This window comes from Haemorhous mexicanus, chromosome 8 (assembly GCF_027477595.1).
Source record: "Haemorhous mexicanus isolate bHaeMex1 chromosome 8, bHaeMex1.pri, whole genome shotgun sequence".
In the NCBI taxonomy this organism is placed as follows: Eukaryota; Metazoa; Chordata; class Aves; order Passeriformes; family Fringillidae; genus Haemorhous; species Haemorhous mexicanus.
Genome location: NC_082348.1, coordinates 8,842,046 through 8,857,544, shown reverse-complemented (window position 1 = coordinate 8,857,544; position 15,499 = coordinate 8,842,046). Strand labels below are relative to the sequence as shown.

The window sequence follows — 15,499 nt, the reverse complement described above, 5'->3', positions numbered from 1 at the left end:
AATTGTGTTTCTGGCTATTAAGGAGTGGGGAGCAAGACCTGTACAAGTGTCACAGCTGCCCAGCAGTCTCTGACAAACCATCAGGTACAAAGGGCTGCATCACAGTGACTTAAACCCACCTGCTCTTATTTTGCGAAATCCCTTTCTTGGATGACTGGTTGATCCCTGCTGCAGTTACAGAGGACTGAAACCACCACAGCCTGCCTCATTCCCTCAAACCAAGCACCTCACTCAGGTTTTTGTCTCACTGTGTGTGCTGTCTGTTGTTCCACAGGATAAAACACATTTTAGTCCTTTCCTATGACACAGGTGGGACATCACAGGCACCCTCTGGATGTATCTCCAGGCCTGTGTGGCCGCCACTGCCCTCCCACTCCTGGGATCATGGAATCATAGAATGTTTTGACTTGGAAAAGACCTTAAAGGTCATCTAATTTCAAATCCCTGGGCAGGGACGACTTTTACTAGACCAGGATGTTCAAAGCCCCATCCAATATGGCCTTGAGCACTTCCAGGGATGGGGCATCCACGGCTGGTGTGGGCAGCCTGTGCCAGTGGCTCACCACCCTCCCAGTAAAGAATTTTCCCCTGACAGATAATCTACACCTAATCTCTTTTAGTTTAAGGCTATTCGCCCTTGTCCTATCACTACATGCCCTTGACAAAAATCCCTCTCCAGCTCTCCTGCAGGTACTTGGAAACTACTCTAAGAGCTCACTCTTCTCCACATTGAACAGCCTCGACTCTCTCAGCCTGTCTTCCTAGGAGAGGTGCTCCATCCCCTCCGGCTCGCTCCAGCAGGTCGGTGTCGCTCCTGTGCCGGGGTCTGAAGGGAGCGGAGCAGAGAGGGATGCGCAGGATGCCCGGCTGTCCGCGGGGGAAGGCAGCGGGGAGCGGGGCCGGGGCAGCCTCGGGGCCGATGCCGCTGCTCTCCGCAGCGGCTTCGCGGAGCGGCGGCGGCCCTTGAGCTCCCCTTAGTGCTGGGAAGGAGCATTCGAGAGCAGCGGCTCCGCTGCGGGGACGGGCAGGGTGCCGGGAGGTGCTGATGGGTCCCGGCGGTGCCCGCGGCTCAGCCCGCAGGTCCCACCGCCTCCCGGCGGGATGGGTCCGGCGCTTGTCCGCGCAGGGACACCTTTATTTATCCAAAGTAAATTGCACCAATCGCTTGGGATACAGGAAAGCCCAGTTCAATATTTTATCCCCTATATCTACAGGTGTGTGTGTGTATAATTTTAATTCTTTGTATATTCGAGCATTTATTCACTTATTTATTTATTTATTTATATTTAACACCAATTGATAGCTTATTCATGCTTTGCTGTATTTTTTATTTGTCATAATTTTGCTTCACTGGAGCATCTAACATCTAAAGGCGTGAAAAGCTTAGCTTTATACACCAGATAAGTAAGGGGTATTGCTCCTGGAGACAGGTTAGGAAACGCTGACAGAGAAGGCAAAGGACTTAGCTAAGGTCAAAAACAAGTGCTGTGCTAAAGCAGGGTAGTGTGGCACCTAGATCCCAGGCACTTTTTTTAGCACTTTAATAGGTGACCAGCATAGTTTCTGTACAATATTTATATTTGCATGCCAGAGAGATCGTCTGATGATTTTTGAGCATCTGCTGTCTTGGGTGTATGCACTTCTCTGGGGGTTTTAAGCTCAGGTTTACAACTGTAGCATGATGAAGATGGACTATCCAGCTCAGCTGCAGTAAGTGCAGGTTTCTGCACACTGATCCTATTCTCTTACTGCACTAAGCTAATGTGGACCATCCCCTCCCCTGTGGACTTAGAGGTCACACACGTGTGAGCTCCTGCAGATGAGCTGATGTCAGGTAGCTGGAAAAGCTGTGAACTGGCTCACATGCCTGAGCTCCAATTGTTTTGTGACAGCTGGGATGTTTCAGGTTACCTGTGGGTCTTGCAACTGTTACTGATTTGTGAAAAATTCAACTTTCTTTGTTAATATTTCTATGACCTGGTAAAGAGGCACAGAAGCACAGCCTGATGAAATTGGGTTTGCATCATGAAGAAGAGCTCCATGGAGAGCAGAGGCAGCAGCAGCTCCCAGGACAGACTTGGTGTCCCATCAAGCACACTCCACCCCAACATCCTCACTGTGGCTGCAGTTGTTTTCACCCCAGGTGCGCTTGCTACAGTCTGTAATTGAAACTTCACTCCCAGTGCAACTCACATCATCAAGCCAAATTTGTCCGGTACCTTTGGAAGATTAAACAAACAAACAAACAAACAAAAAACTGTTGGATGGGATGGGAGAGGGAGGAATATGCCTTTTTTCCTAAAGGGAGCCCTGTGGACAGAGGGTGTGTGTTGGGTTGTGCGGTTGGTTTGTTGGAAATCAAGCATTTGGGCACAGTTCAAGCAGCACATGACATGCAGCTGCCTCACCCCAAGAGGAACGAGGAGATCACTGGCTGCTGGGGCAGGTGGCCTTGCTGTGGTGCTTTCTGTGTGTGTAACCCCCATGCCAGGCCTGGCCTGGAGGGGTGTGAGCTGCTGTGGACTCACCTGGTGGGGCTGTGAAGAAGGAGACGGCCCGGCTGAATCCCAGCATGCGGCAGACGACGCCGGCCTCTCGCGTGGACCAGCCGTCGTCACAGATGGTTCCCCAGGACCCTCTGTAGAAGATTTCCACACGGCCCCTCCTGTCTCCTCCCACGATCCGTACATAATTACCAGGGCCAGCTGAGAATTCAGAGGAGAAGAAAACTCTATGGGTCATACAGGTGCAAGGAAAAAGATTGACAGACAGAAGCAGTGACCACCAAAACACAGGGATGTTCCCATCTCCAGGGTAGGACCAGAGGTTTCTGGTAGCTCAAATCCCAACAATTCAAAAGCCTTCCTGCATTTGATGACACCAGGCTGCAGCTCAGAGCACAGACTCCTTGGCTCTGTTAGCTGTGCTGTGGGCTAACCAGCGTGAGCAGAGGGGTAGGGTCCTGATCTCAGGTAGCTCTGATACCTGAAGGCAAGTGAGAGAAGAAGTAAAAGTCCAGTACCTTCTCCTTTTTCACCTTTGCTCCCTTTCAGTCCTGAGGAACCTGTTTCAAATTAGAAAAGCAAACATTTGACAGTTGCTTGTGGAAAAATCTGGTTATTATCTAGTTCTTAATACTTGTGTGAGTTAGAGAAGTCCAGACACCTCCCCTTGTAGAAAATGAACACCCTGAAGTGACCAAGGGTATGTAAAAGAAACATGGCAGGAAAAGTAGGATAACATACAGCAAAATATTCCCAACGTGTGACCCAAGAAAAGGGCCACTTTCAAAATCCCCTATATTCATTCACTTGTGGGAAATGTATCTCATTCCCACTGTTACCTGTGAAATGACTTCTCTGATAGGCTTTGGGATCTCCAGAAGCAGGCATGGTATCTCCCAAAGTACTTGCAGGAAGACCTGCATCCTGGGATTTGATCTTCAGAGAGAGCAGAAAGGTGCTCTCAGCAGTCCTCCACATTTCTGTGAAGCATCTTTGTCTTGAGGGTAGGGGTGTTTGAAAGAACCCAGAGAGCTCTTTCCCCAAAGCTACCTCCAGAAAGCACTCATTGCTGTCTCCTTCTGGGGACCAGGAGATGGGATGCACCCAGACCATGGAGCCAGCCCAGTTACACTTCTTCCATCTTCCAGCTGCAAAGCTCCAGAGGAGCAGTGCATGGAGCAGCCCCACACAGAATCTAGTTTATTTTATTTCTGAGGATTCTGTGTGAAAAATTAAAAGAAAAAAGCATCTGGAGCCCTGTTTGCTTCCCATGGGCTATTGTAACAACTGTTTGCTTTTTTATTTTAGCTTTTTTTTTACTACAAGTTTTATGTTTTTTTGAAACATTCTGTGATTGGAAGGGAGGGGGCTTAAGGATGGAGAGTGGCTGTAATGTTGGCCCTTTTGAACAACTTTTGTGTCCTACAAGCAAGATGTAGTTAAATAGCCTCACTGTCAAGTGTTTCCAATAGCTTCAGTATTGCATGTTCCTGAGTGCCATGTTTACATGGGATTTATCCCAGGCACAGGGTGTCTCTGATGTCTCTGAACAAAGCAAGGAGGAACGTGGGTTGTTCCAGTTTTCTGTGAAATCAGGGATTTGAGAAAATCTAATGCCCCTGTGTACTTGCCTTTTAACACACCTCCCAGGTGTACAGCTGACACCCTGCACATGCCTTTGCTAGGAAGGCTGATCTGCAGTCCCAAACCCAAATGTGCCATCAGCTCCACAGACCTGTGGCAAAGAGCCTTACCAGTAAATCCAATCTCTCCTTTGGCTCCTTTTAGTCCTGGTTCTCCTTTCAGACCCTTAGGGCCATAATCCCCCTTGGCTCCTTTTTGACCAACTGGGCCTGGGGTGCCTGGGTGGAAAGCAAAAAGTCATTGCCTTTGACCCTTCCCAGGGAAAGGACATGACAAACATGACATTTCACATTGATGCAGAACAGTGGAATGTGGCACCTGAAGTTCTTTGTATCATCATCTTTGTATTAGAGTAAATCATGCTGTAAGAGTTTACCTGCTGGGCCCTGGTCTCCCTTTGCTCCCTTTTGCCCTGGAGGTCCTGAGGTCATAAAAAACAAACAAACAAACATTTATAAGACTGATGTTTATACATTTATAAAAGCTTATGCAAAGCAGTATTTACAATTGATTTTAACTCATCTAGTTTTGGTGTCCACACTATAAGCATCTATTTCTGAATCAGGTGTCTTATTTCATATCATAATTGGTGCAGACCATGTCCAACAAGAAAATACAGGCAGTAGAGAAACAACTTTTCCTGAAGTTCATCCTTAACTGCTTCTTTGTTGGTGCATTTTCAATTTATACCAAAATCCAGGCCCCATCACCCCTCACACATATTACAGAGGGCAGAACCAACCAGTCAGCCCCCAGCAGCCTGGAAGAGCCCCAGGAGCGCCATGGCATCCTGGGATGCACTGGGAGTCCAAGAAGAACACTCAAGAGGTCTGCTCTTGGTGGTGCAGCTCCCTTTCTGGTGTCTGCTTGATGTGTGTTGTTGACCCAAAACCTGTTTTATTCTCCTTTACCTGCTATTCCTTGTTCTCCCTTTACACCTTTGAGTCCAGCAATGCCTTGTGCTCCTAAAATCAAAGAGAAATCAGTAAGGGTGAACCTATCACACAAAGTGAGGTCAGAGTAGGAGGTCAATGAGTTACAGGTTTGAGCAGGGCTGTACCTGGGCTACCTTTGGGACCCTGGTCCCCCTTCTCCCCTTTCTGACCAGGTCTGCCTTCAGGGCCAGGACTCCCAGGAGGTCCAGGTTGTCCAGTTGCACCTTGAGGTTGAGTGAAAGCAGCACAATATGAAATGTCACACAACACATGAAGGAGATCAAAAGACAGACAGCTCAATCACCAGCCCTTGCACACTGAGCTGAGCTTGTGAAGGCAAAACAAACACTGGCTGTCTCCAAATTGCAATCCTGGCAGTGCTAATCTTAGCAATGCAGTCAGGGGTGATCTGGAGTGAAAGGCTGCATGGAACCAGGTCCTGGCTGACTGCCAGCCCTGAAATGCACAAGTTCTTCCCAAAAGAGCAGCCAATCTCTGCCCCTGTGTGTGCACAGGTGCCAGGAAGGAGGCCATGGCCCTTCTTTCCCTCTCAGTCTCCTGCACAGTGAGTGGGGCCCAGAAGAGACAGCCAAGGCTGCTGGATGAGTTTGGATGACATTGAAATGTTGGCATGGTTTCTTCATCTAATCATCATCTTCTCTTACCCATGCTGGGATCTAGACCAGCTGCAGCTTTCCTTGTCATGAAACACCACATTAAAGAGATCAGCCTTTTGCCTCCACAAGAATTTGCACCTTCTGCACAGCTTACCTGCCTCTCCTTTCTGCCCAGGAGGTCCAGGATTCCCCGGGCTCCCTGTAATGACACCCTGGCATCAGTGCAGAGCAGGCTCAGCCCAGCCCCTCGGTGGGGCAGCCCTGCACCCTGTCCCACTGTGCCCTCTGCACTTACCCTGGTAACCTGGCACTCCTGGGAATCCAGGCTCACCCTTAAGACCCATGGCTCCTGGGACCCCAGGGCCTCCCTTATGGCCCATGTCACCTTTCTGTCCTTGGGGACCTATCAAAGAGCACAGCACACACATGTAAATTAAAAAAAACCCCAGATTTGTTGTCTCTGCAGCCTGTGGAACACCTCTGTCTGGCCACACCAGCAGCAAGGTTTGGCCTCACACCTGCATTTGCCATTCAGTGACATTGTCACCATAAAGCTGGAGGAGGACAGAGCTGGCCTGTCTGATCCAGCTCTGGCTCTGTCAGCCTCCCCTGGCCAGATGTTTGTCTGGCCTGCTGTTAAAGGCTTGCAGTGGTGCCATGACACCTCTCCAATCTATTCCCCAAACTATCCCTCCTACTGGAATGTTTTCTCTATTTAAATATCCCTTACTGCATCTGAATTCTTCCCTTCTGCCAGACACAGTGGAGATACAGAGCAGCACATTCCACTCCTGCTCTTCCAGAGAGTTCTGTCATCTCCCCTTAACCTTGTCTTCTCTGAACGGGTGATCAGCATGCTCCAAAGGAGCTGAATTTCTTGAAAGTGCCTCATTTGAGGACTTCTCCTTCATCTTTCTGCTCTAGAATTATCCCACAATGACTCTTCTCTCCTGGAGCATCCTGTGCTAATGAGAGCATTGGGGCATTCAGGAGCTGATAGAAGATCTGAGGAAGCTCTTACCAACCTGTCCAACTGTCTCCCTGCTCTGCACCACACACACATCACCTGCTTCCTTTTCCTCTCCTGTTTTCAGCCCATGTAAGACCCCTGAGGAACAGCTATCCATAATTCATGCTGCATGGGACAAACACGTGGCATAGCCCTTCTACTTCAGGTGTGCAAAGCCAGGCTTATGTAAGTTGCTCATAAAGCTCTCAGAAAGAGGTTCCACTAAAATGAGGATTAATACCCACATGCTTGTGCATATAAATTATATGGTATTATTTTATACCATAGAAATCCTACTGCAAACATCACTGCTTTAATCTGGGGTAGGCTGATAATTGAATATCTGTGGCTTTCATTAGACACAGGTCACTCTGTAAAGAGACTTCCATGGTGCAGAATCAACATTTTGCATGGCCCCTTGCCCCAGCCCTCCTTTGGGAGATTTGCTGAAGCATTACATGAAATTAAACCCCTTCAGATCAGGTCAGGTGTCCTGTTTACCCAGCTCCCTCACTGACTGGCAAACCATGCTCAGGGCTGCTTGGATTTTTTATGAATACTGACCTATGAAAACTTCTTCTGGTGTTTTATGTAGAATGAGTTTAAGAAGAAATATGTGTAAGAACATTCAAAATATTAAGATAGTGAAGAAGTCTTACCTGCAAGCCCCATGTCTCCTTTTTCTCCTTTCACTCCTGGGCCACCACTTGGGCCAGCAGGACCGGGAGCTCCTTTGCTCCCCTTGTCCCCCTGGGGTCCACGTGTGCCTGCAAGGACAACACCACTTTTCTGATGCTTCCTGGGGTGCCATGTGTAGTCAGTGCCAGCAGCAGGACACCCACCACAGCTGTGAGCCTGAGCCAAACTCCACTCTCTGTGCACTTGAGAGTGGTGCTGGTGACAGCAGGAAATTGGCCCCCAGTGGCTGTTGCACACTGACTTTTAAAATAAGATTTTTTTCCAGCTAAGTTTTGCTTTTGCTCACATTAGCTTTACATAGGCTTATTTCTTTCAGCTCCAATGACATTCTTACTCACTTGCACCTTGGCTGAGAACGAGATTGCTCATAAAACCATCCATAAAGCTACTTTATGTTCATCCACAGAAGTAATTCAGGTGTCAAAAAAGCCTTACCTTGGTCTCCCTTTGTCCCTGGTGGTCCCTGTAACCCTGGGATGTAAAATACATATATCAGCTGACACACATCATCTATTCACAGTAATGGCTAAGAAGAAGAGACGAATTTTTAATCATCCTTTGCTCGTACAATTTCAGTCACCAGTGAGGCCAATCTTCAGCTGGCAGGGACCAGAACAACCACTTGAGTAAAGTCCTTGGAGCTCAGCTGAGTGCTCAGCTGGGCAGGGGCCAGCTTGTCTTCCTGCCAAGCCCAGCTCATGGGGACCATTGGGGAGATCTTTCATGAAATGCACTGAACAATTGGGCTCTGATGTGTAATAACACTGCTTGGCAGGAGGTGCTGTTTCAACGTCCTAAGTGCAGCCAGGAACATATGAAAACACAATTTTAAAATTTTTTTTCCTTCAGAAAATCTCGTCAGTGTAGCCAAGAAGTAAGGATGGATGAGTTACAGGCCTGCATCTTAGATCATCATCACAGGATCATAGAAACTGTTGCCTGGCCCAACCTCTGCTCAGAGTGGAGCCAGCGTTAGATCAGGACCTGCTGAATCCTCACAGTCTGGAGATATTCATCTCCTGTGGCAGGGGCAGTTCTACCCAAACCCCCAGGCACCCAGGGCAGCAGCTTGTGCATGGCTGTGGAGTGCAGAACTTGCACCCACCTCATTCCTGAGTCTGTGCCAATGCTTTCCTAGGGACAGGGTGGGCATCGACCTCTGTGGGAGCAGGTGGGCAAGCCAAGGCTCCTGGAGGATCAGTGAAAAGCCTCCACACAGGCTTTACACCTGCTTTTTACAGCAGGTCACCTCATGACCAGGGTGTTGGGTGTCTGCACACTGGGTAGGGTCTGGGTCTGGAGACCCAAATCCTCACTTAAGGTATCTTAGATGAAATGAAGAAGAAGAGGAAAAGAGAAGTTGTGGCTTAGTTACCAACATACCTGGCAGACCAGGATCTCCTTTGCGTCCAGGAGGCCCTGAAATAAATATTTAATGGGTATTTTTCAGCAGTCAGCAGTCAGTGAGGAGCACAGCAGTGTGGGATTGAGATGTGGGCTGGAGACACAACCCTTCTGGAGGGCACCTAGAATCCAAATCTACAAGTCACAGAAGGGAAGACAAGCCCAGAGCTGCATGTGAAGCTGCAAGGGGATCTGGGGGCTTGCACAGGGCAGTGCTCCAGCTCCTATAGGTGCTCCCTGGTCTGGAGTTGACTCCCATCCTGGGCATGGGGACAGAACTAACAGGGAGATTGAATCTTGCCCTAGTTAAACTAAACTGGGTTTTCAGCCCCACTAGGGATGCAGAGGAGCCAGGTCTCCCCACCGCAGAGCCAGCATGGAGAGCCATACCTGCAACCAGGGTGATGTTGTTCATCCTCATCATCAGGTTTGCATTGTTGCTTTTAATTATGGTGATTTCCTCTTCTAAGCTTCTCCTCCAGTTTTCTTCTTGTCCCATGAGAAAGCCCTTCCAAGCAGAGCTTCTCGACAAGGCCAGATGGTTGGCAGAGAAGTGCTGCAGAATCTCTTCTGTATAGGAGGCATTTTGCTCTTGAAGTTTCCATATCTCTCTCTGCATCTTAAACACTGAGGAAACAAAAAGCCCATGCAGTGAATATTCACGGCCCGCTCTGGCTGGGAAATGGGTGTTTGGCAGAGCAGTTCCCAGCACCTGGGGGGGACACCGGGGGATAAAGACCACCCCTGTCTGACCCGGGGAGATGGTTTTCATGTGCCAGTCCTCGCTGCAGCCGGGAGCGCAGCTGGGAGCGCTTTTGCGAATGCAAAGCACACGCACGGGGCGGGGGAATCGTTCCTGCAGCCGCTGCTTGGCCCGGCGGAGGGCGGGGGAGCCTCTCCGCTCCCTCGGAGGTGTCAGACCCGGCGCTCATTCCCGCTTGACCCGGGAGCTCCCAGCAGAGCTCCCCTTTGATGCCCAGCCCACGGCGAGGTTGTGGCGTTACCTTTGTACATCAGCAGCCCCTGGCCGGCCGTCAGCAGCAGCAGGTAGATGCTGAGGGCTGCCCGAGTACAGCATGTGGATGCCTTTTTGTGGCTCCGAGGCTCTAAAAACCAAGAGAGGAAGGGTAGACACTCTCCCGCATTTCTCCCCTACAAGCTCTGCGTGCTTGCAGCCTCTCCAGGCTTGGCCACAGTGCATTCCAGAGGTGTGGAGCTGCGAGGTCCCTCTGTGGGAGCAAGGCAGGCTGCTTTCCTCCACCCCAGGCTTTGCACTGCAACCTGCTTGGCCGCCTTTTCCTGAGCTCATTTAACCAGCTCAGCTCCATCAAGACTTAATCCAGTGTGAGTGTGGTGATTTCCCCCTCTCTGCACCAATAAACTCCCCATTTCCATCATTTTTACTTGTCCCAGGCTGCCATTCAGAGGGCTGCTCGAAGCAATCCCTTCTCCATCCAAAGCACTGCATAAGTGTGATTCCAACAGTGATGCATGTATGCATCAAAACAAATGAAAAATCAATAATAAACTGAACTGCAGAACAAATTGAAACAAGTCATAAGATGTAAAATCAATCATTACCAGCAAGTGTAAAGGAAATAAATGGCTTTGTTGAATTTTGGCCTTCAGGGAGAAAAAAAGTATTTCAGAAGCATTGGTAACTACATCAGACATTCAGTAAGTTACCCTCAATTGAGTTTTTTCCTTTTTTTCAAAGTAATGTAATCAGGAGTTTAAAGTCTTAGTTTTAAAAGAGTACAATATTTTAATTGGTTTTACAATAGAATGGCTTAGTCAGCAACGAAGCTTTTATATTCAGCTGAAAATTCATAAACTTACATTTTTTTATTGAGTCTGGTGATTTTAGTATCCTAACTATTACACATGAAAGTCTTACTCAAGAAAATTATACATTTTCTAAGACAGGAAAATAACTGGGTTTTTTTCTGATGCTCAGCATCAGCTTTTGGCTAGAAAGGATAGTTTGACATACTTCTACTTTTAAATGGCAGTTAATTAACTAGCAAAATCACTGCAAAGAGCATCTAATATGCAATATTTCATTTTTATATGTTGTTTTAGACCAGATAAAATCCATATAAATCCATTAAACAAAAAGAAATCTTACCACTTATCTGAAAGGTTGTGATAGCAGGTGAAGCAAACCCAATCTTTTCTGAAACACTGAAAGAGTTCATATCACTCGAATTTCTGTCTTCCCTGTGTTTGTCTGTAATTTTCATGACAAATTTCTTGTGGCTATCCCAAAGCCATGGACAATAAAGAACTGGAGGTACTTCCTCTCTGCCTCCTGATTTGATATGTTTTCTGATATGCATTTCCTATCTGCTCAGCTTTTATAGACTGCTGAGAACTCTGATGTGGTAATTTGAACAGTTCCTCAAAAAATCCCACAGCTAAGATGCTGAGCTGCTCTCATGTGCTCAGTAGGAGTCCAGGGAGCCTTGGGATCCTGAAAGATCTTCAACCTGGAGCTATTCAGCATCTCTGCATTGTGGCAGAATTAGGCATGAGATGGACATTTTGTTTCTAACACAAGTAATCCTCCTCAGGTAGCCAAGAAGATTTCATGTCCAATGTTAGCTTGGCCATCGCTCTCCTGGGAGGGGAGGCTGAGGACTTGGTCACAGTGAAACTCACAGTAATGTGCACCATGGTGACACCTCGGTGGCTGTGTGTGACTCAAGTGCAAGGAGGGAAAGGATCAGGAGGAGTTGTAAAGACAAGTGAATGATGGAGGGATGGGGGGATGCTGAAACCCAAATGGGTTTGGGATGATATGGAGAAGAGGCACTTGCAGCCTCCTTGAAAAGCTCTCTCCAGCTCCTGCTTCCTCCCTGATGAGTTTTTCACACCCATGGATACAATTCCTACCTCTTCACCATTTCAATGCCTTCATCCTGCCAAGCTCCCCCTGGCATTTGGCATTCTGACATCTCCATTTGCTTTAGGTTTGACTTTTGCAAAGCAAAGTGACTCACCCAGGCCCAGAGGCAGGAGCTGTTGGTAGGAGCTGGGCAAAGCCCTCCTCATCCACGCTGCCAGCACCACGTCCTGCCCCCTCCGAGGTGCAAGGCTGTCACTGTCACACCTGGTCCTGGGCTGCAGGTCTGGGTCCAGCCCTGGGGCTGTGTCCATCCCTGGCTCCTCACTGCCCTGCTTGGCCATGGAATGGAGTGTGGCAGAGCTTCAGGCAGGGGTGAGCTGGAGATCCACACCCTGACAGTGCAGAATGAAGCCCTCTGTTCTGCACCTGATGTACAAATCTCTGAAAGCCTTAGACCACAAACACTTGGGGATTTTTGAATCTGCTTCTGTGTTCTCCTTTCAAATGTGCTTGTGCAGCTGTGACCTGGTTTGTTCCCAGGAGGGAGGAAGAGGAATCCTCCATTTTTAAACATTCTGCTACACTCTGTGTGGGAATTGGGATAATTTGCTTCCTTGTGAAGGTCTCAGATATCCCCTTGAGTTAGGAGGGCTCTATAGGTTACCACCAATCAGCTGAGCCACAGTAAATGCCTGTGCAACATCTCCCATCACGGCATCACCTCCTCACTAGAGTAAGGGCTCATATCCAGCACATTTCTGATGGTTCTGGTGGTTCAGCTGACCACTCTTCACAAGCCTGGAACCATCTACTCTTGCTGGGTGATGAGCTGGGAATGACTGTGTTTGTGCTGCCAAGTGGATGTTTATAGGGATGGATGTGATTCAGGTGCATGCAGAGAGCAGATTTACAGCAGAGAGACTTTTAATAATACTTCTAGTCGAATCCATTTTATTTCAAAGTATTAAAAATTAGCTGGCAGATGTAGTTCTCAAAAACCTGCCTAAAGACAAAAGGTTCAATGAGGTCTTTGTGCCCTCCTTCCCTGAGAAAGAAGCTCGGATAAGTTTTCACGTGATTCATGGTCATGCTGTGGCCCTGCCACTCTCAGTGGCCCAGTTGGCATGGGTGTAAAAGCAGGAGTAGATTCCATTAATTTGACAGCCCTGAACTGCAGTGTTTTGGGTTTTGAAGTCCAAGCCTCCACTTTTGGTGGGAAAGTCATGAGCTGGAGTTGCCTACCCAGCTGGTGAAACCTTTATAGCTATTTGATGCAGCCTCATGCAGCTCTGTGAGCTGCCACGTTCTCATTGCTCAGTTGGGCATTTAGCTGCCTGGGAGGTTGTGGTGCATTTCTATCTGGATGTCAGTCTCTGCAAACAGGCTGCAGATTTCCCAGTGCACGAGGGTCTGGACCACGCCCTGGTGCCAGAGACCGTGTCCCAACATGCTGGCTCAGCCTCTGCCTGTGCTCCCGTCCTGCTTTCTGCTGCCTTTCATTTCTCACTGTACCATCACTGACTGCAGCAATAGGTCGTCTCTGATTTTGCAATCAGGAAAGGAAAAAAGAAAAGAAACTGCTGATTCAGGGCAGTCTCCCTAGGTTGATGTCTTGCTGAAGCAATGGGGTTATTTATAGAATAACAGATTATGGGACATTATGGGACACGTATGCTGGGCCCTCAGCCTTACCCTTCAGGCTGTCTGTGAGAAGGTCTGGTCCCTCTCCTCCTGCTGCTCATCCTGCCTCCCCTGTCACTCAAAGAAGAGCCTGTAGTCCTACAGCTCATCCCTTTCCTTCCTACGTTCATACAGACGGTGCTCCTCATGTTCTCACGCTAAATGCGCACCAACATGTGAACCAAGTTTTATAAACTGACCACAGCTGCCTCAAAGTCACGGGCCTGGGGGAGCTGCTGGTGCTGGGAAAAGGAAGTGGCCTGGAAGTGGCTGGTGGAGCAAAAAAGTCCTTGGCCATGCCCACTACCTTTCTCATCTTCCATCACTGTTGTCCTCTACAGGCATCCCCAAGAGCTCATGGCAGAGCAAAGGGATGCAACACTGAACTCCAGCCTGGCAATAGCTGAACACATCAACAGCCTCCCAGCAGTGATTCTGCCAGAGAGCTTGGGCAGATGTCAGCCTCCTCAGGATAGCCATTTATCCTGAAAAAAATGAAGTTTTGCTTCTTTAAAGACTTTTTTTTTCCCCCCCATTTAAGATATCCTAGCTCAGAAGTGTTTCTCCATTTACCCACAAGATGTAATTTTTCCAAACTCATCTATTTGATTGCAGACTGTCTTAGGCATAAATGTGCAGCATCAAGGAGACTTTCACTCCTCTCCAAGGAAGTGTATGGCATAAACAGGCCCAACACTGGGTAGGTTGGTGTAGGAACCTTCACCATTTCTGCTGTTGCCTCTAGACTGAAGTGAGGGCTGCAGCCAGGAAAGGTGACAGTCTACCCCTTATCCTGATATCTGCACCCATGTTTCTGCAGATGGGCTTCAAAACATCACAAAGTAATCCTGTCACAGACCACACTGCTCTCCCACAGAAAAAAACAAGGAACTGTGTTTTGATCTGTGACACATTCCATGCATGTCCACCCATGCATGTCCAAAGACAGCCATGACAAGAGCTGTACAACTGCCTCATCACAACCTTGCTAGTAGACTACTTTGGTTCTTTTTTCCCCCTATTTTACCTGATTTTTCAGTCTTTTTTCTTTTTGCAAAGAACAAGTTTGATGAATTTTGACGTACCAGTTCTTGTGGTGGATTTACTCTAGCCATCAGCCAAACAGCCACGCAAATGTTGTCTCAGTCCTCTTTTGCAAAGAATGGGGAGAAAATGGAAGGTGAGAAGACTTGTGAGTTGATATAATGACAGTTTAATAGGGAAAGCAAAAGATGCACTTGCAAGCAAAGCAGAAAGAGGAACTCATTCTCTGTTTCCCATGAGCAGACAGATCGGCAACTGCTTTTGGGAATTGGGGCCTCAGCATGCATGATGGCTTTTTGGGCTGAAAAACACACAAACCACAAACCTCTCCCCTTCCTCCTTCCCCCCTGAACTTCTAATCTCTGAGTTTGACATCATACAGTGCAGAACATCCCTGGGCTCAGTTTGGGTCACAACCCTGGCTGAGTCCCTTCCCAATCTCTTACCCAACCCCAGCCTGCTCCCAGGCTCAGTTTTGTACAAGCTCTGCCCACCAATAGCCAAAAAACATCCATGATAGCAACGAAACATCTGTGTTAGCAACACTGGCTTAGCCCCAAACCCGAGGCACAGCACCATACTGTGTTGGGCTGCTGTGGGGAATGATGCCTCCATGCCTGTCAGACCCAGCGGAGCTCTCAGTGTGACAGTGTTTATCCTAAAATGCCTTGTTCTCCCCGAGGAAGGAGCCAGGACTCTGATGCCCATGGACATCAGGAGGCGCTGCTGAATCCAGGGGTTGCCAAGGCAGGTTGTGGGTGATCTGCCCACCTGTAGAGCATGGAGGGAGGTACCACATCTGGGATCTCCCTTGTGAGCGTCCCACGGACTGCCCAGCTCAGCCCTGGTCAGCATCTCCTGAAAAAAAGTGTATCCAGCTCTAAGGGCAAGAAATGGTGCATTAAATGGAGATTTTCTTTGTGGAGGAGAGACTGAGGCCAACACACAAGTTCCAATGCCAGGGCATTAAAACAAACCTTGAGTCTGGACCCATATGGAAGCAGAGGCCTTGTTGTGAAGCTCCCCACATCCCTGCATGGCCAGACCTGTGCTCGGGGGGTCTGGCTGCTGCAGTAGCACCTGGGTTCTTCTGGGACTGTGGAGAAGCACTTGTG

At 48.5% G+C, this 15,499-nt stretch overlaps 1 protein-coding gene across 2 annotated transcripts; it reads right to left on the bottom strand.

Annotated features, from left to right (window-relative positions):
• Positions 1–1,304: 1,304 nt before the first annotated feature.
• MARCO (macrophage receptor with collagenous structure) lies at positions 1,305–12,081 on the bottom strand. Of its 2 annotated transcripts, none has more exons than XM_059852607.1 (15): positions 11,815–12,081; positions 9,817–9,918; positions 9,203–9,439; positions 8,792–8,827; positions 7,844–7,879; positions 7,369–7,476; positions 5,996–6,103; positions 5,855–5,899; positions 5,209–5,307; positions 5,060–5,113; positions 4,525–4,569; positions 4,259–4,366; positions 3,023–3,064; positions 2,529–2,705; positions 1,305–2,219 (listed from the first exon to the last, which is right to left on the bottom strand). In XM_059852607.1, the coding sequence occupies exons 1-15, from the start codon at positions 11,999–12,001 to the stop codon at positions 2,089–2,091; spliced, it is 1,515 nt and encodes a 504-aa protein (XP_059708590.1). In that variant the 5' UTR covers positions 12,002–12,081; the 3' UTR covers positions 1,305–2,088. The 2 variants fall into 2 exon arrangements, with proteins under 2 accessions (XP_059708590.1, XP_059708589.1); XM_059852606.1 differs by lacking the exon at positions 11,815–12,081 and adding an exon at positions 10,941–11,124.
• Positions 12,082–15,499: the final 3,418 nt, after the last annotated feature.

What these genes read in the sequence shown, in the direction of transcription:
- MARCO (XM_059852607.1), bottom strand. Translation starts at nt 12,001, where the DNA reads ATGGCCAAGCAGGGCAGTGAGGAGCCAGGGATGGACACAGCCCCAGGG. An exon ending in CAACATCACCCTGGTTGCAG is followed by an intron (nt 8,828 to 9,202) that starts GTATGGCTCTCC and finishes TATTTATTTCAG; the next exon opens with GGCCTCCTGGACGCAAAGGA. An exon ending in AGGGACAAAGGGAGACCAAG is followed by an intron (nt 7,477 to 7,843) that starts GTAAGGCTTTTT and finishes TTGTCCTTGCAG; the next exon opens with GCACACGTGGACCCCAGGGG.